The 22464-nt window shown below is 42.0% G+C and overlaps 1 protein-coding gene across 1 annotated transcript; it reads right to left on the bottom strand.

The window, feature by feature from the left end:
• Positions 1-56: 56 nt before the first annotated feature.
• On the bottom strand, positions 57-22134 carry LOC5568987 (surfeit locus protein 6 homolog). The gene is made up of 3 exons (XM_001652592.2): positions 21927-22134; positions 11090-11637; positions 57-381 (listed from the first exon to the last, which is right to left on the bottom strand). Exons 1-3 carry the CDS (start codon positions 22024-22026, stop codon positions 160-162), a joined length of 870 nt encoding a protein of 289 aa, XP_001652642.1. The 5' UTR covers positions 22027-22134; the 3' UTR covers positions 57-159.
• Between the last annotated feature and the right edge of the window lie 330 nt (positions 22135-22464).

Genomic DNA, 22464 nt, shown 5'->3' with positions numbered 1-22464 from the left:
GAAAATTAGCATTTTTGACTTTATGAAATTTGTAAATAAACCCAAAGAGGAAAGCATAAGCTTTTCGCCAGCCGTTATCTTATTCTGTAACTTTTCATGGATTTCTCTTGCAATAAGTTCTGACACGCACAACATTTACAGAAAAAAAAATAATATGATTTAAAACCCTGGTATGATTCTGCCCTTCTTTGCAAGCTTTTGCATTTTCTTGTTTTTCTTCTTATCCACACGTTCTTTGATGTTCTCAGTACGTTTCTTCTGTTTTGCGTTTTTCGTGTGTTCAATCTTTTCCTTCCGCTGAGCCCATTCCTGTTTCGATTTGGCGATCTGCTTTTTGCGCTTGTGAATTCTCTTTGACAGCAGTCCAAGATCATCTTTTACCTGCAAAATATAGAAGAATGTACTAAGAAGTGAACCCACCTAAGGCTGAAAACCTCTATAATAAAGAAAATCAAATAAATCATTTGAAGAATATATCAAAATATCGCGATAATAGCAAAGATTAATAATTAATAATATTAGTGCGCTACCATCTGCCATTGCCAACTAAACACTGAAAGCGTATTAAAACATGTTCTCTTTGTTTTTGTGCCTTAGGTGTAAGTAAAAGAGTAGAGGTAATTTATGCATAAATTAGGTAAGGTAACTTATTATAATCTCGGTAGCTTTGTTCTTCGTATTAATTCTGAAAACTGATTTATATATAGTAGGGGTAGGCGAGGCATATTAGGCATTTGGTCATGAATTGCAGTTATAAGGAAGAAATATTGATGTATTTTTTACCATACGGTTCTTGTAAGATATTTATTTATGTATTGCGTACTATCGAATAAAATAGTAAGAAATTTTGACATTGTGAAGTTTCACATTTGACGATAAGACATGGATCCCTAGCTGAAGATTGTAGGCGGGACAGAGTTAAGTTTGAGTCCGCGGCTACAAAGCAAAGCCATGCTGAAGGTGTCTGGGTTCGATTCCTGGTCGGTCCAGGACCTTTTCATAAAGGAAATTTCCTTGACTTCCCTGGGCATAGAGTATCATCGTACTTGCCACACGAGATACGAATGCGAAAAGAACATTAAGCTGAGAAGCAGGCTCTGTCCCAGCCCAGTGAGTACGTTAATGCCAAGAAGAAGAAGAAGAAGATGTTGTTGAGTGTAGTTTTTAAATAGTCGATTCTTTGTTGAACAGTTGAATTTTTAATCACAAAGTTCAAAGTTTGAAAAGTTAGTAGTTCTAATGGGAAGTATGCACTTCAACAGAAAAGTAATCGCCTATCTCGATGCGTGGAAAATTTCTTCAAGAAAAGCTTTTTTCTTTGATCGCAGTACGCAGTTGAAAAGAAATGTCAATTCAAATGGAGCTCACTGTAGAAAATTTCTTGACCATTTCTAGAGCAGAACATTTTACTTTTCTTGGGCGGAACAGCATACCTAGCTTAGGGCTTTAAAATAAATTTAACGACCGGTGATCCCACATTACTCCGCAATGCATATGGCATAAGTTCCCGGTCCACAATGGTCGGGAAAAAATGAAATTTGGCCAAAACTAGTTTTATCGCCATAATCGATGAAATATGTAATCTGAATATGTTGTTTGGCGTTTTTGATGTTTCAGAAGGGGTTATTCACATATTACGTAACTTGTTTTTGAAAAGTTCTGTTTTATTAGAAATACTATCAATCTTATCAATGAATAATTATCCAATGTTATAATCATCATCTTGTTTACGTTCTGTACCGATAACTAGTACCGTTTTTTCTCGCGTAAATTTCACTATCAGAATTGAATTTCGTGTATTGTGGAAGCCGTGTGATTGAACAACACCTGTCGTGTGGACGTTTACGCGTAGATCGTGAAAACATTGCGAAATCGACCGTCGTAAATATACTGTTTGCTGCGAAATATTAGTGCTGTGTTTTGTTTTACTTGCTGTGCTCTCTGTGCACTTTTTCGGCTACCGTACTTCTCCCGTGCTGCGATAAACAACGAGAAACGAGACACTGCAGAATCCAAATTCAAGCGTAACATTTGAAAAGGGCCTAACTGGAAAACCACCGTTGCTGCCTCTAAAGTGCCTAATTCATCATGACATCGGCGTGTGATCACTGCGCAAAGCCTATCAAAGGAGAGGACGAATCTGTCTCCTGTATGGCGTTTTGTGATAGGATGATTCATTTGAGATGTTCGGTTACGAAGTTGAACAAGAATTTCGTGAACATTGTGCAAACCTGTCCAAACTTGTTTTGGATGTGCGATGAATGTGTGAAACTAATGAAATGTGCGCGTTTCAAGGCCACTGTCTCATCGTTTGGTGATGCGATTAACGCAATGACCGAGAGACAAGAACTTGCTCACGCCGAACTGAGAAAGGAAATCGCTAAGCAAGGTGAGCAGATTGCTAAGCTTTCCAAAGGGATTGCACTTTCTACTCCCACCCTCTCTGGCTCCGGGGGACTCGTGCGCCAACCTCCGCTGAAACGTCGACGTAATGAGGGATTGTCTACTAGCAAACCATTAGTCACTGGCACGAGAATCGTAGCTGATGACAATGTTTTCACGGAAGTTCGTACAGTTCCCGAACCTCCTGAAATGTTTTGGCTGTATCTCTCACGAATCCATCCTAGTGTTAAATCAGAATCAGTTGAGAAACTGGTTAAAGATTGTATTCATTGCCAGGATCCAGTCACGGTAGTGCCACTAGTAAAGAGAGGCGCTGACACCAGTCGAATGAGTTTCATATCGTTCAAAGTCGGAATGGACTCGAAATTTCGGGAGACCGCACTTAACTCGGACACATGGCCGCAAGGTATCCTGTTCCGGGAATTTGAAGGCACCGGTTCAAAAAACATGTGGCTACCTCAGTTGACCACACCTACCATTTCGATCACTCCGGCGATGGAACGTTCCCCATTTGTGACGCCCACCACCTCGATGGACCAACGCTAATTCCGCAACTCAGACGCATCGTAGAAAGCTTTTTGGAAGCCCCTAATCGCCCCAATCCAGTCCTGCCTCCTGCTGCCTGCGCTCATCACTGTCGTCTGAGTCCTGTGATTGGTGGTCGAAAGGGGGTCTTCCATCAAGCTTGCCTAGGCAAGTATTCTTGTAATTCAAATTATTCGTTGCGTGATAAAATTTCCTGCACTCAGAACGTTTGCTGCTCAGACCACAACAACTTACCATCGACGCCTACCACACATCTAATGCATCAAGCAACTTTACCAGGACGCACCACAGAAAGCACTTTGGGAGTCGCCAGTTACTCTAGCTCAGTCGCGCCATTTGCAGCCAGCGTTCTTCAAAGTCGTCCTGGCCCTGAGTCTAGTTGTGGATTGGCGGCCTCCCAGTCCGCTATCTCAGGCAAGTACAATGATGATCGAGAGCTTTCACTGCCTGATACGAATCAAATTTATAGTACCTCCGGCTACACTTCATCATCTTCACCGTATCCTGATTTGACGTTGGAAGAAGTACTCCATGGCTTAGCTGAAGACATCTCTCTTGGCACTCCTACTGCGACCAATGCTGATTCGTTATCTTTTGACATGCGTAGTAACAACGAGCATCGTTTTCAACACCCGGGACGCACAATCCTTAGCACTACGGGAGCCCCTTTGTCCCCCTCTACAGTCGTGACCATGCAGCCAGCGCTCGACAGCCGTCCCGGTCCTGTAGTAGGGTGTGGTGAAGGGGTCTCCCAACCTGTGCAGTCAGGCAAGTACACAGAATGTGCTGACAGTATACTACCTGACGATCTCATACCTTCCAGTCTGCGCATCTACTACCAAAACGTCCGTGGCTTGCGTACAAAAATCGAGTCCTTCTTCCTCGCTGTTACCGAGCTGGATTATGATGTGATTGTTTTAACCGAAACCTGGCTAGACCACCGCATATTGTCAGCTCAGCTATTTGGGAGTCACTACTCCGTGTTCAGGACAGATCGCAGCGCTCTAAACAGCAATAAATCGAAAGGTGGCGGAGTCTTGATAGCTGTTTCTTCGCAATTCAATTGCTGTTCGGACCCTACACCTGTCAATGACCAGCTTGAACAACTTTGGGTTAGGATCCTGTTGCCTGACAGAAATGTGAGCATTGGGGTATTTTACCTACCACCTGACATGAAGAACGATGCGGATGTTATTCGTTGTCATATTGAGTCAATCGCAGCCGTTCACAACAACCTCTCAGAAAACGACTTAATTCTTCAGTTTGGTGATTATAATCAGTCAGACATCTACTGGGCTGCTGAAGCGGACAATCGTCTCTCTATCGATCTAGATCGCTCTCGTATGTGCCCAGCGAGTTCTGCACTTTTGGATGGGTTTTGCTTCCATGGACTCTCTCAGGTCAACACATTGACGAACACGACAAACCGTACCCTCGATCTCGTCCTCGTCTGTGATACTGTGTTGCCTAATTTCACACTTCTTGCAGCGGCCGAAGCACTCACGACACTTGATGACCATCATCCTGCAATTGAGCTGATAGTCATGTGCCCGTTGCCAGTTACATACGAGATGTCACACGACTACACTGGATTTAACTTCCAAAAAGCTAATTTTGAGTCATTAAATGTCGCATTAATGTCTGTTGACTGGAACCATCTGGATTCGATCCCTGATATTAATGAAGCTGTCGATTTCTTCACGAATTCTGTGCTCCAAGCAGTCACGAATAATGTTCCACCGCGTCGCCCGCCCAGCAAGCCGCCTTGGTCTAACGGTCAATTACGTCTGCTTAGGCGCCGACGTTCTGCTGCCCTTCGGTGCTATTGCAATAATCGATCGCAACAGACAAAATTGGCATTCAATGAAGCAAGTCGTGAGTACAGGAATTATAATGCTTTACTGTATGCTCGCTATAAACGAAGAACGGAACAGAACCTTCGTACGAACCCAAAACAATTTTGGTCGTTCATAAATTCGAAAAGGAAAGAAAACGGCCTACCGACATCGATGTACCTAGACGAGCAGTCAGCTGACTGCGCCAGCGACAAATGCGAACTCTTCGCGGCACAGTTCCAACGTGCTTTCAACAATTTCGTTGCTGCGCCATCGCAAGTTCATGTTGCATTGGATGATACTACTCGTGATGTCTTCAGCTATGAAATGTTTGAAATCTCTGAACGAGAAGTAGCAAGTGCGATAACCAAGCTGAAGCCCTCCTACACTCCTGGACCAGACGGGATTCCGCCAGCGCTACTAAAAAGATGCTCAGCGTTGCTTATACCTTTGGTGAAGCTGTTCAATCGTTCACTTGGATGCCGAGTATTCCCACGAAGTTGGAAAATGTCGTTCCTATTTCCAATTCATAAAAAAGGTGACAAACGTAGCGTGAGTAATTACCGTGGTATTACTTCACTATGTGTCTGCTCAAAGGTATTTGAAATTATCATCAACGACTCCTTATTCAATAGCTGCAAACAGTACATCTCCAGTGATCAGCATGGTTTCTTCCCGAAAAGGTCGGTCACTACTAACCTCGTTGAGTTTTCAACGCAATGCATACGAGCGATCGATGGTGGTAAACAGGTGGACGCAGTGTATCTGGACTTGAAAGCGGCGTTTGATCGTGTTGACCACGGAATCCTTCTACAAAAACTTCGCAAATGTGGCGTGTCCGATAGCTTCATCGATTGGTTTGAATCATATCTCACCAACCGATCGTTATGCGTAAAAATAGGCTCTAATGAATCGAGCTCATTCACGAATTTATCCGGTGTGCCACAAGGCAGCAATCTTGGGCCTTTGTTGTTCTCATTATTCATCAACGACGCATCTCTAGTCTTACCGCCCGGGACAAGGCTGTTCTACGCCGATGATACAAAAGTCTATATGATCGTCGACTCCTTGGATGACTGCCATCACCTTCAGAGATTGTTGAATGATTTCGAAGCGTGGTGCTCACGAAACTGCATGACGTTGAGCATTGAAAAATGCCAAGTTATATCGTTTAACCGAAAGCGGAACCCTATTCATTTCCAATACACGCTATCTGGTACAGCGATTGAACGAGTACAACGTGTCCGTGATTTAGGCGTTTGGCTGGACGAAGAATTCACGTTCAACTATCACTTTAATGACATCGTTTCGAGGGCAAACAAACAGCTTGGTTTTGTTCTGAAGGTAACAGAAGGTTTCAGCGACCCGCTGTGTCTGAGATCCCTTTACTGCGCTCTAGTTCGTTCTATTCTGGAATTTGCTGCGATAGTGTGGTGTCCGTTCCACGCCAGTTGGATTACCCGAATTGAATCTGTTCAGAGAAAATTCCTGCGCCACGCCCTTAGAAATCTTCCTTGGCGTGATCCCAGTAACCTGCCTCCTTACGAAGACCGCTGTCGTTTATTGGGGATTGATACTTTGGAGAACAGGCGTTGTGTATCGCAAGCCGCTTTTGTAGCCAAGTTGCTTCAAGGGGACATCGATTCGCCATCCCTTCTGGCTGATGTTAGCATCTACGCTCCGGAGCGGAATCTGCGTAGACGGAATTTTGTCAGTCTCGGCAGTCGGAACACTCTATACGGACAGCATGACCCAACTAGATATATGGCAACGAAATTCAACGAAATTTATCATCTTTTCGATTTTAACATCACTATGACGACGCTTCGTAATCGATTTGCTGAATACTTTAGACATAGTTAAGTGTGCATTTCATGTAATGTTGATGTTTGTTGCTCGTTTTGTTTTTTAGTTTTACTTATATTCATTAAGACAAATTTTATGTCAGATGGATCAAATACAAATAAATAAATAAATAAATAAATAAATAAATCTTGGCTGGAATATACAATATATAATATGCAAAATATTGAATTTTCAAATAGCTCTAAATAAAAAATCAGCAAATTTCTGCAAAACAAAATAAACGTTTTTTGTAAGATCTAAGGATGCTTTTTGAAGTGCAATATTCAAAATGGCGGCGACAAGACGCGACAAGAGTTGTTTTCCATGTTCAAAATCAACAAAATTGCTAAAGTTTAATATTGAATGTGTAGTATTAAAATTTCAACCAAATATTCTTCTTTGTCCTTATGCTCGACAAAAGTGTTGAACAATAAGCTTTCAGATAGTGCGTAACTTTGGGGAAATATTGCATTCCTAAAATATAAATTTTGTACTTAATTTTAATGTTACGTTTTTCAACTTTTTGACTTCAGTCAATTTGACGTCAATTTCAGTTAAGGATCATAATTATACAATACATGAGGTAGTTTTAGCCGTTCCTTTATATGGAGCCCGACCATTGTGCGGTTGTACAATGTTAAAACCCCAGAACTACAAACTTTTCAATTTACATGGCAATAAATTGTGATTAAAATTTCAAATACCTGCTATACGCATCAAAACGAAACCAAGCAACTACAAAATGCGAAAGATTGTTTCGCACAGATTTCATATACCGTTGAAGTATCACACACTAAATACCCATTAATGGTTATTGCACAGGTGGCAACTCGTTCATCCTTGCCAAATACAATATGTACAACTTTTAAAGTACAATAATTGTATTCAATTATTTAATCATTCTCTTGATAGTAAATAATATAGCCCATTTCAATTATCTCTATTTTGGATAGCTTGCAACGCAATTATCAACTAGCAAAATGTTTGTTCAATTTTTGCTACACTGAGAAAAATCTACATGTCAAGGTCGTGTGTTTTACTTATAGATTTGCGCAAAGAGGAAAACCACATGACTTGAGTGTGGTAGCCATATGGATTTCGTAATTGACTTCACGGTATAATAACATGTTTATCAACATTAGGTTGTCATGTGAAACAAACATGAATGTCTAAATATTAAATCATGAAAACCAACTGATTTGCTTATTGAATTCGAAATGTAGTGGCTTTAGATAGTTATGTGTGATATAATATGAATGTCATGAGACTGAAAGAAGAAATTTGGTAGAAGAACTCTTGCTCCCCAAAATATGGATTCGAGGCTCCTTTGCTTGTCGCAAGCTCACTTGAATGTTTTTTTTCAAGCAAGTGAGTCAGCAACAAGCGTGGCGCCGCAAATCCATATTTTGGGAAGCCCGGGATTAGCATATTTAATTTTATTCGAAGCTGAAAGTTAGGAAAATCTGTTAGTGGAATCCGATTCTCTAACACCATACATTATATCCAATGCTAGAAGTAATGCATTTCATTTATAGAAAATTAGAATGAACTCATCATCTTCACTCGGATATCTTCACTAATTGAAAGAAAAACGAATCCGCAAATTTTCCTCTAACACTTTCAGCTTCAGAATTTGCTTCTTCTCTTTGGAACATGATGATGACTGTCGTCCGACCGCAATTTAGTTCGCTATGGGTTAATCACTAACAATTTAGAAATTTGGAACACGGAAATTGACAGCAAGCTCATCGATTTCAAATCGACCAACTTGAACATGATGAGCATTACACAGGATAACCATAAGTTAAACACACTGAATCCGTGTTGGGTGATGATCTATGCACCCATAGGTTGACACACACGAATTTGAAATGGAAAGCTTCAGGAACTTATGCGGAAAATTATGGAATTCATGTTGTCGGTTGATGAATCGGTCCATGAAGCAAAACTAAAGAATTGAATGTGTAACACACACGAAGTTTGTAAGAAAATCACAACAAATCGATATACACGTTCATGAATCGATCCATAATTCTAAACGTGTGGATTTTTCTCAGTGTATGTAAATAAAATTCAAAAGCTGTTTCGGAGTGCGGTTTGGAAAGCCTGAGCAAACATGAGTTTTTTCGTTGCGTCGCCGGGTTTGTTTTGTTTTTCTCGGCTTTCGCGTTTGCCGGGCAGTGTAGTTTGGAAAGCCCGAGCAAGCATGAGTTTTTTTTTCGTTGCGCCACCGGTTTTGTTTGGTTTTCTCGGTTTTTGCGTTTGTCGGGAAAAGTCGGAGCAAACATGAGTTTTTTTTGCCGGGCAGTGCGGTTTGGAAAGCCCGAGCAAGCATGAGTTTTTTTTCCAATAGGCCTTTTCATGTGACAGGTGCGTCTATGCATTTGTTTACATCGGTGGAGGAACCACGAGGAACGGTGCTAACTCGGGCCTGTCATTTTCATAAAAGAGCTCCCGAATCAGCTGATTTGAAACGTCTTGTGAAAAGGCCTATGCGCCTTTATGTTTTTCTCGATTGTCCGACATTTCGCGGTAAACCATTCTGCAGTCAACCATTTCGCGGAATGCCAATTCGCGGTCTACACCATTTCGAGTGTGGTTTTTTATACGGGTTGTACTGAAAATCAACTTGACATTATCACTAATAACATTTTCATCGATGATTTACCCTTCTTTTAAACACGGGCTATCTTTCAAATTGCACAGTTAAGACAGATGAAACATATCAGTACAAACCGCAAAACGGTACATCGCGGAATTATACTGACCGCGAAAAGACATGCCGCCAAATGTCGTACCGCGAAGTGGATTACCGCAAAATGTGATACAATCAACTGTTGGGTGAATAAAATACAGTTTGTTTACATTTGTCAGTTAGGCCGTTATTCTGGTACTGTATTTAACTGTTTAATTATAGCGTGACCTTTAGTAAAGCACCTATCATTATACTGGGTAAAAACCCATTATCGGTTGTGTAGACTTCGAGAGAGTTATTTTAAAGCCTATTTTTATAGCGTTGAGCCAGGATATGACACACACTTTTATTTTTAATTTGTAGCGAAGTAAGTCCTAAATAGCAGGTGCAGTAAACGTGCAGCTATTCAGCAAGACTAAGCTAAGGGTCAAATGTTCGAATTTCGTCTGTCCAGGGCCTTTGAGTTCATTCACAAATCACATAAAAAGGTTTGATTACATATTTTTGTTTAATATCCATAATCTGCAGAAATGATATTGAATCCGTATTGTAAACAATGTCGCAGGAGTTCTGCTGGATGCAGGATGCAACTGGGTATATTTATATTGCCTACCTGACGCCAAGAACTTGCAATTTTAGGATAATCAATGATATTTCATGTGAAAGGAAACAACTTTAGGAATGCGGATGCTGAAGGAAAAAATATCCAGAAAAAATACAAGTTTTTGACACATGCATTGCTGATTGTTTCAGTATTTCTATCACTTACTGAACGGTACAGCAAACAATATCGATGTTGCTGAATTTACAGTTAAATTTTGTTTGTTGAGTTGCATCAGCAATTGAAAACTTGTTTCATTGTTTTACAAAAAATGATGTATGCATTCATTGCACTCGCCATATACGTCAAAATCGTAGAACATGATTTAGAAAATCGTTCATTTTATAGGTTAAATACCATTGCTCACCTAGTTTTTGTAGCCTATCTTACGCAATTTTTCCTCAGCTTTCTGATGGTGATCTCAGAATTCAAATAGCGGTGCGCTAATGGTGAAAAAACGATTTTTCTGACAAAATTCAAGATGGCCAAATTAAAAATGGCCGCCAAAATTGTTTTAACTTCAAATGAAAGCTATATCCTTTCTCTATACGATGCCACTAAGTTTGCTATGTGTTCCAAGGGAAATATGAGACAAATTACGTGTAGAAATACCCAATATTTACCAAAAAACATGGGCTTTTTGCAAACTGTTTAGGTAGCTGGCGTACGAGGGTCCACCAATTTGAGAAAACCGAAAGGACCACCCTTAAGTTTTATCGAAAACTAGCGATCAGTGACATAAAATTGAAATTCAAACGTTGGGTGCCGATGGCGGCCTGGTTTCAGCGAGAATTGCTCAATAGACGTTTAAATTGAATTACAAATGACTGCAATTTTCTGATAATTTGGTGACATATTTCAACGAAACATTTCAACCAAATCGGCATACAAAAACCGAGTGTTCAGAATTTTAGCCTACTATTATTATTATTTCCAGCCCTGGTTGATAGTGAAAGTGACTTCTGAAGGTAATTGTCTCTCCAACCATTGTGAAATGGGTCACCGGATTGTCGGGTAGTGTATTCCTAAGTACGTACATTGTATTACCGAGAGTCGCTCCCATCCCTTATACTATAAATAATTATAGAGGTGCCTAAGTAGTTCTTTACCATATACCTACTGGGACGTTAACCAGCCTCATTGTGTAACTTATTTAATATTTACCTTGTGGCCCATCGTCTTAGCAGTTGCACGCTCCCACGCCTTTTTGTTCTTAACTTCCGCATACTTCTCGGTCTCTCCGGAAAGTTTGAGCTCGTTCATTTCTTTCTTTTCATTCAGAACCTTCCTGAGCAGTTTCTTCGCATCGGTTTCGGTTCCCTTGCGCGGCACGTCGTTTTCGTCAAACTGTATTTTGGAAAACACAATTTTACCCATAGCATTGAACGTTGGATCAGCAGATTTCTTCGCAAGCTGTTGTGCATCTGGTTTCGGTTCTTTCTCTTCCTTGAACTTCTGTACCCTTTGTTCAATTTTTTGAACCTTACGAAGAGATTTTGCAACGTTCTTTTTCTTTAGCAGTTGCTTTCGGGTAGCTTTCCCCTCTGTTGGTTGCTTTCTCTTCCGGTGTAAATATTTCGAACTGATTTTGTTCTGCATGACTTCCAAGCGAGCTTCCCGTTGAGCTTCTGCGTCTTCTTCGGTGGCCTTTGGAAATGGCCTAGTGCCGGACTCCTCGTCGTCCAGAAGGAAGTCGCTGTATACGATATCATCTGGAATTCACAGTTGGATTAGTATGGAAATCTGCCATATTCAATGACTCAAACTTAAATTCGTACAGGGTACTGTTCTCGCATAAAGTTGGTAAAAAAACTTTTCAATGATATATTTCCCTTTACTTTTGTCTTTATCGAATGATGAAAAGCATTAAATTTTGTCTAAATATGACTTTGAAATGTTCAAAGTTATCTTCAAGAATACAAAATGAATTTTATTTTATTTTATCGTACACTTCACAGGTTTAAAATTATCTACAAAATCACAGAACGAATTTCATGTTTAAACAATTTTGGGATATTTAGCCAAGCATACAAAGATATGATGTGTTGCAAATAGAATATGATATCGTCAAGCTTTCAAATTTAACTATCATTAAAAATCAAAATTTAGATTTCCTTATTCGTTCTATGACCAAAATATATAAACTCTGCTTGTTACTCACATAACAGTCCCATATTAAAGACACTTTGCTTAGCTTTAACCGCTCGGCTAAGAAAGGCCCATGTTTCAATAGTGGGTGCAAGATGTCTGTGTACATCGTCGGGTTCGCAGATGACGTCGTTTTTGCGATAACTGGTGAGACTGCGGAGGAGGTGGAGATGCTGACGGCGGAATCGCTAGACACCACTGAATCGTGGATGACTGGAGTCAAGCTGCAGTTGGCTCATCTTAAACGGAGGTGGTGCTGGTCAGCAACTGCAAGGCGGTTAAGCAGTTGGAGATCAACGTCGGACGGTACGCAATCCCATCGAAGCGCTCTCTAAAGCATCTTGGAGTAATGGTCGACGACAGGCTAAACTTCAACAGTCACGTTGACTATGCCTGCGAAAAGACAGCGAAAGCTGCTAACACAGTAGCTAGGATCATGCCCAACATTGGAGGACCAAGAAGCAGCACGAGGCGTCTTCTGGCGACCGAATCATCGTCTATACTGAGGTATGGAGTCCCGGCTTGGGCTGCAGCGTTGGGAACCAAACGTAACCGAGATAAGCTGGCAGGTACGTTCCGGCTCATAGCTATACGGGTGGCGAGTGCCTACCGCACTACATCATCGGAGGCAGTGTGCGCTATCGCCGGAATGATCTCCATCTGCATTACTCTGGCTGAGGACATCGCATGCTACCAGCAAAGGGACACTAGGAATGTGAGGAATACCATTAGGTTGGACACAATTGCCAGGTGGCAGCAGGAGTGGAATAACTCGGAGAAAGGAAGGTGGACCCACAAGCTCATTCCTAACGTGTCGGTGTGGACGACCAGAAAACATGGAGAAGTTAACTTCTTCCTGACCCAGGCCATGGATGCTTCCGGAAATATCTGCACAGATTCGGACACGCAGAATCTCCACATTGTCCGGCCTGTCCAAATATCGAGGAGACACCGGAGCATTTTATATTCGAATGTCCTCGATTCAGGGATATACGAAGCGAGATGATGCCAGAAACCGCAAGCGTCCTTAATCCGGACAACATCGTGCAGAACATGTGCCAGCATGAAAGTACCTGGCATGCGATGAACAGTGGAATAACGGCGATTATGTCGTTGCTGCAAAGGAGATGGTGTGAAGACCAGAGAGCTCCGGGTCGCGATCGGAGTAGGCTAGATCCTCCGTCGGGGACTACACCGAGTAGAGCGGGCGTAGCGTAGTATCGGTTAATAGTCGTCGGGGCGCCTGTAAACCGGAAGCCATCCTCCAACCGGAATTGCAGAACCGACCCTGGCACTTGGCCGACCAACGTCGAGTCGGAGTAGGCTGAGTCCACCGCCGGGGTCTAGCTGAGTAATTCGCGAAATAGCACCGGTAAATGGTCGTCGGGGCGCCTGTGAACCTGAAGTTTCCCTCCACCGGAATCGCAGGACCGACCTCGGCATCTGCCCGGCCAGCTTCGGAGTAGGCTCAGTCCACCGTCGGGGACTAGTTGAGTAGATCGTGTTGTTGCATCGGCAAATGATCGTCAGGGCGCCTATGAATCGGAAGCTTCCCACGACCGGAATCGCAGGACCGACTTCGGCATCTGCCCGGTTAGTATCGGTTCGGGAGATCTTCCGCCGCCGGGGAAATCTTCGTCGGAGTAGGATAGATCCACCGCCGGGACTACTCTGAGTAGTACGTAGCGTATCACCGGCTTGAGTTGTCGGAGCGCCAGTGAACCGGAAGTCATCCTCCAACCGGAATCGCTGGACCGACTTCGGCACTCCACCGGCCAGTATCGAAGCATGAAGAAGCGCGTAGCCGGAGTAGGCTAGCTCCACCGTCGGGGACTAGGCCGAGTAGCATTGTGTTTTTTTAGTGATCAGGTCCAAAAAAGTGATCAAGTCATTAAAAACAAGTGATAAATTGACGTTTCCATAACAACTGAATTGTGGAAGAGTAAATGTGCGGGGAGGCTATCAACGTGTCGTTCTCACTCGGTAGCTTAATTGGTAAAGCGATCGTCTAGCATACAAGAATCTTGGGTTCAAATCCCAGCCGAGCACGTGGATTTTTTTCATAATTTGTCCATCTTTACCACGCGTACTGAGTTAATTAATTCAATAACCATGCAGATTATATTACCGAACAGCTCAATATAAGCGTCAATTTATATTAGAGTGTTACTGCCTCTCTGTAGTAGTCATGTCGTCACTTGAGTGAGAACGACACGTTGATAGCCTTCCCGCATCATTACTCTTCCACAATACAGTTGTTATGGAAGCGATGTAGGTATGATAGGCAAACAGTTTCAACACTAAACAAATCGCACTCGCTCTGCCCGCGTGTGTAGTAACATGAGATAGATGGATATGGTTTATCATAAAGAGGCGTCGCGTGGCCTTATTATCAACCTGTGCACTTCTTAAATAGTGTTATTTAATTTTTGCCATTATTATGTATACTATTTTTAAATTAATAGAAATGTGTTACCAATGGTTATTAACCTTCGTGTTCAAATATAATTTGCTTCTAGTCTTCCGGTTGATTCAAAGCTTTTTAAATTACACATGCAAATCGGGTTGTTTAGTTTCATTTCATAATTAAAGCAACATTTTTTTCAATTTTAAATATGTATATTGTAAATATGAATATGATTTATATGCGGGTCATACGTGACGATTTAAAGAGCACTGGATTCTAGCTAATTATTGAAATACATAACTATGATTATACCCCATATACTGTTAAATGAGGCGAATAGAAACAATGTTCAGTAGATATCAGTCCTTTTTTTCATTTCAATGCAAAAATAAACACTTTTAAGTGCATCTCGAAGAAAAAATCAAATATGTTCACTTGATAATAAAAATAATACCAATTTTAAATCATGTTCGAAATCGGAAAAAATGGCGGATATCAAAAGTGTTTTTGCGATTTTATTATTTCATTCTTATTTTTTAATGAGAGATGTAGCAATTTTCACGGACTTTGGTTTCAGGTTGGCCGATTGCGCTGCAGAATCGTTACTCGTTCTGTGGCGTAGTTGGATAACGCTCTCAGTCTAGCATGGGATCGAAGCCCACCAGAACGATTATATTATTTTTCACAATTTTACATCTCAATTTGTCCAAATTGACTTTTGTGTCTACGCTCTTCATTCAATTTTCTGGTTGTCATCTGATTGACCATCACAAGTACCACCGCGTATGTGTATGTGAAAAGCGTGATTTTGACCCAGAAAACAACAAAAAAAACAACAGCGTGTGTGCCAACTTGAAAAAACTTCCTACCGTCAGCCGCCTGAAAAATCACGCTTGCACTTCACACACAAGCGTGGTGATGCTAATAGCTCGAATGCCAAAAGAGAGCAAGCCAAATGGATCTCTCTCGTGGACTGATTTCTCTCTTGTCTTCCCATCCGCACGCTCGCACGGATCGAATTTGTTGGTGTAACAAAACAGTGCACCGGTCAAAGTCGACGCTTTGGCTATCTACACACTGGCATTTGTAGTTCAAAAAGCTATCTACCACATATACAGGATTGCGTGTACGATACAAGGCAACGCGTTTCCCGGGGAGAGTGCACGCGTTGGGATTCATCGTCACAGAAACGAGTAGCATGGAACAAAGTGCTGCGCTTGCGCAGCATGCATCGCGCTGATCGCGTAGAGAAAATTAGGACTCAGATCGCGCGTCGCATGAAACTTTAGCATTTTTTGCATAGCAAACATTTAACAATTGATATGTGAAAATTGCGTTGCAAGCTAGTAGCAATAAAGGTAATCGAAAAAGGCTAAATTTTGTTGAAATAATTATTAAAAAGAACTTTAAAAGCAGTGCATATTGTAGGTGGTCAGGATGAACGAGCTGCCACCTGTGCAGTGCACATGTTGCACATGCGGACGCGACGCCTCTGGGTTTATGAAAGGGGTCTGCGTGATATGTGGACATTTGAATTCTAAACTGTAACCAACTCAGTTATTGGGTCACCAAGTGGCTCGGTAGCTTAGTTGGTAAAAGCGCTCGTCTAGCATACAAGAGTCCTGGGTTCAAATCCCAGCCGAGCACGTGGATTTTTTTCATAATTTCACCCATAATTTGTCCATCTTTACCACGTGTAATGAGTTAATTAATTTAAAACTAAAATGTGACTTGCTACCAGCCCTGCATTTAACTGTCTATGAGTTAATTAATGTTTTCAAAAGCTAATCTAATCGTCTGGTAGAATTTGTTTATTAAATATTGAAAAATTTCGATTTTTTACGATATTCCAAGAGGTTTAGGATATTTTTACATGTTATCAATGATGGTAACTGTTATACCAAGAGCATGCTTAGAAACGCCACAAGGAATCCAATATATTTTTTGAAAAAAAAATCTTAGGAATGTTAAAAGCTGTACATTAGTGTGGGACAAAATTTAGATTCTTGCTCCAGTCCACTTTTTGGATTGCATTCAGGTCCCATAACAACTGTGCAAAATTTCAGCTCGATCGGAGAAACTATATTTTAGCGCCAGCCGTTCAAAGTTTGTATGGGATTTACTATGGGAAAACTTACTTTTGCAAAGAAAAATCGCGAGAGGTCGCCCATTGACCTCTATAAAAATTCTGAACACAGACCTCGATAGGTATTTTTACGATGAAGAATATTACCGAAGACCGTGAAACAATCCGACACTTGTGAAAAAAGTTATTTAATGAAAACCTATAGGCAAGGCGACTCTGATTAACACGTAAAGGAATAACAATCGGAATAATAAATCGGGCAAAATTTCCGAATAGTCTATGCTTAATAACTTTTTTCACAAGCATCGGATTGTTTTGCGGTCTTGGGCAATGTTGTTCATCGCAGAAATACCTATCGAGGTCTGTAGGGGCAATGGGGGCAATATGAACATACGGGGCAATATTATTATTATTTCTTTATTAGAGAGACTTTCAGCCCTTGGCTGGTTCGTCTCTAATCGGGGCAATATGAGCCACCCCGAATTTGATCTCAAAAACAGTGTTTTAATGTCTAGTGTCATTATGATCTGCTACAAGATGCTTCAAATAGCCACCACAAGATCGACAAATGGAGTTGAACGGTTGTTGATTTGTGTACATTTCTGGACAAACATTTCAAAAGGGCACATCGACATTGGTAAACATTGGCTTTGCAAGCCGCTGTTGAGCCCAATTCAACTCGATCACGCTCAACAATACCACTATCAGGAAGAGCTAACACCAATCTTTCTGATAGTGGTATTAGTTTGCGTGGGCGGGCTTAAAAGAACACAACAGCAACGTTTTTAGAAAAAGGCTCAAGACCTCTTGAGCCCTTTTCAAATGTTTGTCCAGATTTCTCGCCGTTTTGAATTCGTTTTTTACCCGTGTAAAACCGGTCGTTTTTAGTTGTTTCTCGTGTCTCCCGTTGAATAAACCGATCACGCTCCGGTGTATAGTGGACATCAACGAATAGCAAGCACAATATTGTGAAAACATCTAAATAATCCGATCATACTGAGCGCGGTGAACTATTGTTTTTGTTTGTTTTTCTTCACTGTTCCCTCTGTGCACTTTCCGGGCTACCGTACAAAAATTAAGGGCATCCCCATCGCGGTTAGAGCAATATGTCCGACGCTTGTGATCACTGCGCGAAGCCGGTAAAAAGTGATGACGAACACATCACTTGCATGACTTTTTGCGAACGGATGATTCACCTTAGATGCTCGGCTACAAAGCTAAATAAACCATTTGTGAAAATCGTTCACGACAGCCCAAATTTGTTTTGGATGTGTGACGAGTGTGCGAAGCTTATGAAAATCGCACGATTCAAATCGGTCGTTTCATCGTTTGGCGATGCCTTTAAGGCTATTGCCGATAGACAGGAGATGGTACATGCCGATATTAGGAAGGAACTGGCGATACAAGGACAACAAATCGCTCAATTGTCTAAACGAATGGCACCAACTTCCCCTTTTCTGCGAGAATCTGCTTCATCTTCTCGACAACCACCGTCGAAGAGGCGCCGTGACGATGAGTTTTCCAATCCGGCTGTCACCAAACCACTTCTTTGGGGCACTAAGGAAATGTCAAACGCCGGCATAGTTACCGTCCCTGAACCTGTTCAACTGTTTTGGGTGTATCTTTCCCGTATTCATCCGAGTGTCAAACCCGAAGCCATCGAAAAATTAGTCAAAGACTGTTTGCAGAGCGAGGGCACCATCAAGGCTGTTCCACTTGTAAAACGCGGGATTGATTCAACTCGTTTGAGCTTCATATCCTACAAGATTGGAATTGATCCAAAGCTCCGCGATGCCGCCTTGAGTCCAGATACATGGCCAAAAGGATTATTGTTTCGCGAGTTCGAAGATAATAGCTCAAAAAACTTATGGTTACCATCCTTGAATACGCCGACCATCATGATATCTCCCGAAGTCGGAGCCTCGCAGTTCTCCACTCCCACCACCGGAATGGATCTTTCAAGTTAACTTCTACCAGATTACAAAGCAGCAACGTAGATCAAGCAGCCATCGTTTCCAGTATACCAGAACGCACCGCCTGTCGCCTTATGGGAGCCCTCGATCCTCACGACACAGTCGAGCAAGCTGTTTCCTGCCATCGGAGTCGTTCTGGTCCTGTCGTGCTTGGTGACAGGGTATCCCAACCTCCTTTATCAGGCAAGTACGCTTCTATGTATAGCAATTCTTCGCCTGATCAATTTCCGTGTTCCAGTACTCAATCAGTTCATGCCGAGACTGTCGACGCCGAGAATTCGATTTGGAAATCTTCATCCGAATGTCTACCGATGCTGGCCCTGGACTCAACCCCTCCTGGACACCCGGAACGCACGCTAGAAAGCCCAATGGAAGCCCTTAATCCCTCTGACGCAGTCCTGCCTTCTGCTGGCTCCGTTCATCAAAGTCGTTCCGGTCCTGTAGTCAGATGTGGAGAGAGGGTCTTCCAAGCATCCAATCACGGCGAGTATTTTCCTTCTGTACGCCCTCAGTCGTCGCCTGATATTTACATGGATTCCAGGAACATCAGCGATCCCGTACCAAAACGATTCGAGGACATCGTAGTTTACTACCAAAATGTTGGCGGAATTAACTCATGTGTGGAGGACTATCGCTTGGCTGTTTCGGGTTCCAGTTTTGATATCATCGTTCTAATCGAGACGTGGCTTGATTCTCGGACTTTGTCTAGCCAAATTTTTGGACCAGATTACGAAGTTTTCCGTTGTGATCGGAGTCCAGATAACAGCAAGAAATCTACTGGTGGTGGCGTACTCGTTGCCGTTCGACGAGAACTGAAGGCGAGGGCCGTCGAAAACGAAACCTGGAAATGCCTAGAACAGGTTTGGTTATGTGTTGATCTCCGCGATCGAAAACTGTTTCTGTGCGCGCTCTATGTTGCACCCGATCTGACCCGAGACAATGCTGTCTTCGAAACTCACTCTCAATCAGTTTTTGCTGTTATCGATACTGCTTCTCCTGTCGATGAGGTCCTCGTTTTAGGCGACTTCAACCTACCAACCGTCTCGTGGAAACTATCACACAATGGTTTCTTCTATCCGGACCCCGAACGCTCCGTAATCCATGGTTGTGTAGCCGGTCTCTTGGACAGCTATAGTGCCGCTATGATCTCCCAGATAAATCACGTAGTCAATGAGAACGGACGCAGCTTGGATCTTTGCTTCGTCAGTACCCAGGATGAAGCACCCTTTATTTCGGTGGCCCCATGCCCACTAGTTAAGGATGTCCCTCATCACCCTCCATTGATTATTTCCGTCGAAAGAACCCTCCTCGTCAATTGCGTCGATCGTCCAGCAACTGTATCTTATGATTTCCAGAACGCCGACCACCATAGTATTGCGGAAGTGTTGAGTAGCATTGACTGGGACAAAAAGAGTGCATCAAGTTTCGCGACTTCCTTGGCAGACTGCAGAACTGCGAAAAATGAAGCCAATTAAAAGAGCAGCTCTCCGCAAGTATACCAAATTTCGAACACCCTCTCTAAGATGCCATTACGTGAGGCTGAACCACGAATATCAACGCTTAAGTCGTCAATGTTTCTTGCGATACCAACGTGAAATCGAACGTAAATTCAAACTTAAGCCAAAATCTTTCTGGAAATACGTTAACGAGCAGCGGAAGACGTACGGGCTGCCATCTTCAATGGAATTGAACGGGAGAACGGGTTCATCTACGCAGGAAATTTGCCAGTTATTCGCAGAGAAGTTCTCTATGGTTTTTAGCAGCGAGACTTTAAGCAGCCATGAAGTTTCACTTGCAGCCAGAAATGTTCCTTTGAACGACCAAGCATTAGGTGCAATCGAAATAGACGATGGGATGATCTCAGAAGCAGCAAAGCAACTGAAAGCGTCCAACAATCCTGGACCTGATGGAGTACCGTCCGTACTCCTAAAGAAACACATCGCCGGCTTGCTGAGCCCCCTTCTTTTTTTATTTCGTTCGTCACTTTCGAGCGGCATATTTCCTTCTATCTGGAAGATTGCACACATGTTTCCGGTGCACAAAAAAGGAAGCAAGCGCAACGTTGACAACTACAGAGGGATTACGTCGCTATGTGCCGTGTCGAAGCTTTTCGAACTCGTTATCATGAAACCACTTCTGTCGCACTGCAAGCAACATCTTTGTCCTGATCAACACGGGTTTACTGCCGGTCGTTCCACCGCCACCAATTTGCTCTGTTTGACATCGTTTATAACCGAATGATAAACTTATCTCTTGAATTTACCCATTCTATGGCCCAAGACGAACGGATTTGAAATTTAGCCCAGTTTTTCAGGTCTTTCCCAGGCGTAAAACTGGTAAACATACGACCGGATCGACCTTTCGATGCAAGATGGTCAGCCTCCACGTTGCCTTGAATATATAGGTAGTAAGTTCATCATCAAAAAGAGAAATTATTACAAGGTTTTGAGGTAAAATTTTCAGAAATACCTTATTGAATATCCCAGGTAGAGTTAAATAGCTTTATAGTTTAACTTGTTATTGTTTTGATTAAAATAAAAGATAGAACAGATCTTCGAACATGGCAATATTAAATTTAGTACATATTTAAATGATAAACTAGTAATACGGGGTCTACCAAAATTGGTTCCGCATCGGGCTCCAAAAACCCTAGCTAGCTACTGCTTTCATTATTGATCAAGTGTTTAGAATTCTTTATAATACAATAGTTTTGCATTTAATATTATTATTGATTAACTTATGATCTCGCCCTATAAGCCATTGGTAACTAAGTGTGTAGCTTGTAGTTATTGAGCTAACGTAATATAATGGTTTTTGCGTTATTCAACAATGATATGAAGATAAAATCCTGTTCTATCTCACAATCGTTTTTATCTTTGTCTATTCGTTTGCTTAAAAACAATGAGCTACACACTCGGTTACCAATGTCTTTCAGGGCGAGATCGTAAGTTAGGATTCATTCACAAATTTCATAACGCCAAAAATGACAATTTTTGACACCCACCCACCCCTTTGTTACGCATGTCGTGACTATTTTTCAAATTTTGTATTTATGGGCTGTAACAACTCAAAGACACCCACCCCCTTCAGCATTATGAAATTTGTGGATGAGCCCTTTGGGTTTATTCTACGACTGGCGTGAGGTGAGAATTGTCGGTCTCGTATATTTAGCGAGGAGACAATTCTCGACTCGAGTGAAGTGACTCGCCATGTAAATCAAATGAGAATTATCACCTCGCTATACAATACCGGCAATTCTCACCTCACGCCAGTCGTAGAATAAACCCACTTATGCGACATATATTTTTTGAGTTTTTTTTTTACCTTGATTAACAGTAACCTGTACACTTACGAAATTGAGTCACTGTGTCCTAGCAAAGCGCTTACCTGAATTTTTGCTCGGAATTTGGAACGCTTCCAACAGGTACATGTATTTGTCGTTAACAACTCGCAAACGCTGCATCAGCTCGTCCTTTTTCAACGGCATCGTGGGAAATATTCTTTAATATTGTTAGCACTAAATTTAAACTTCGAACGCGAATAACACGTGCACTTGATGCGGCGATGTGAATGCGAATGAGAGACAAAAGCTTGTTTTGTTTTGATTTTCGATGGAAACCAAAGCGCAAGCAAACAGAGCTGTTCGTTTCGAAAAGTAAGCACGCAGCCAGTTCAAAGGGGTCTGGATACACTGTAAGATGAAAGTACCCACTTTGAAAGAAACTAGTTTCACTCAAAAAAAGAGTATAACATGTGCAAGAGTAAATCTTGCATGACTTAAGCCAAGTACGGACCTGAAACGTAAATCGCTCAAGTAAAATTTCTCCTTTTTACCAAAGTAATTTTGACAGCTGATTCAGTATGAGAGAAATGTCACTTTTACTTGCGGAATAATTGAGCGGCACATTTTTCCGTTCGGAAAAGT

The sequence above is a fragment of the Aedes aegypti genome, chromosome 3, assembly GCF_002204515.2.
Source record: "Aedes aegypti strain LVP_AGWG chromosome 3, AaegL5.0 Primary Assembly, whole genome shotgun sequence".
Classification (NCBI taxonomy): domain Eukaryota; kingdom Metazoa; phylum Arthropoda; class Insecta; order Diptera; family Culicidae; genus Aedes; species Aedes aegypti.
Note: the sequence above shows the minus strand (reverse complement) of the source record. Positions and strands in the feature narration are given on the sequence as shown.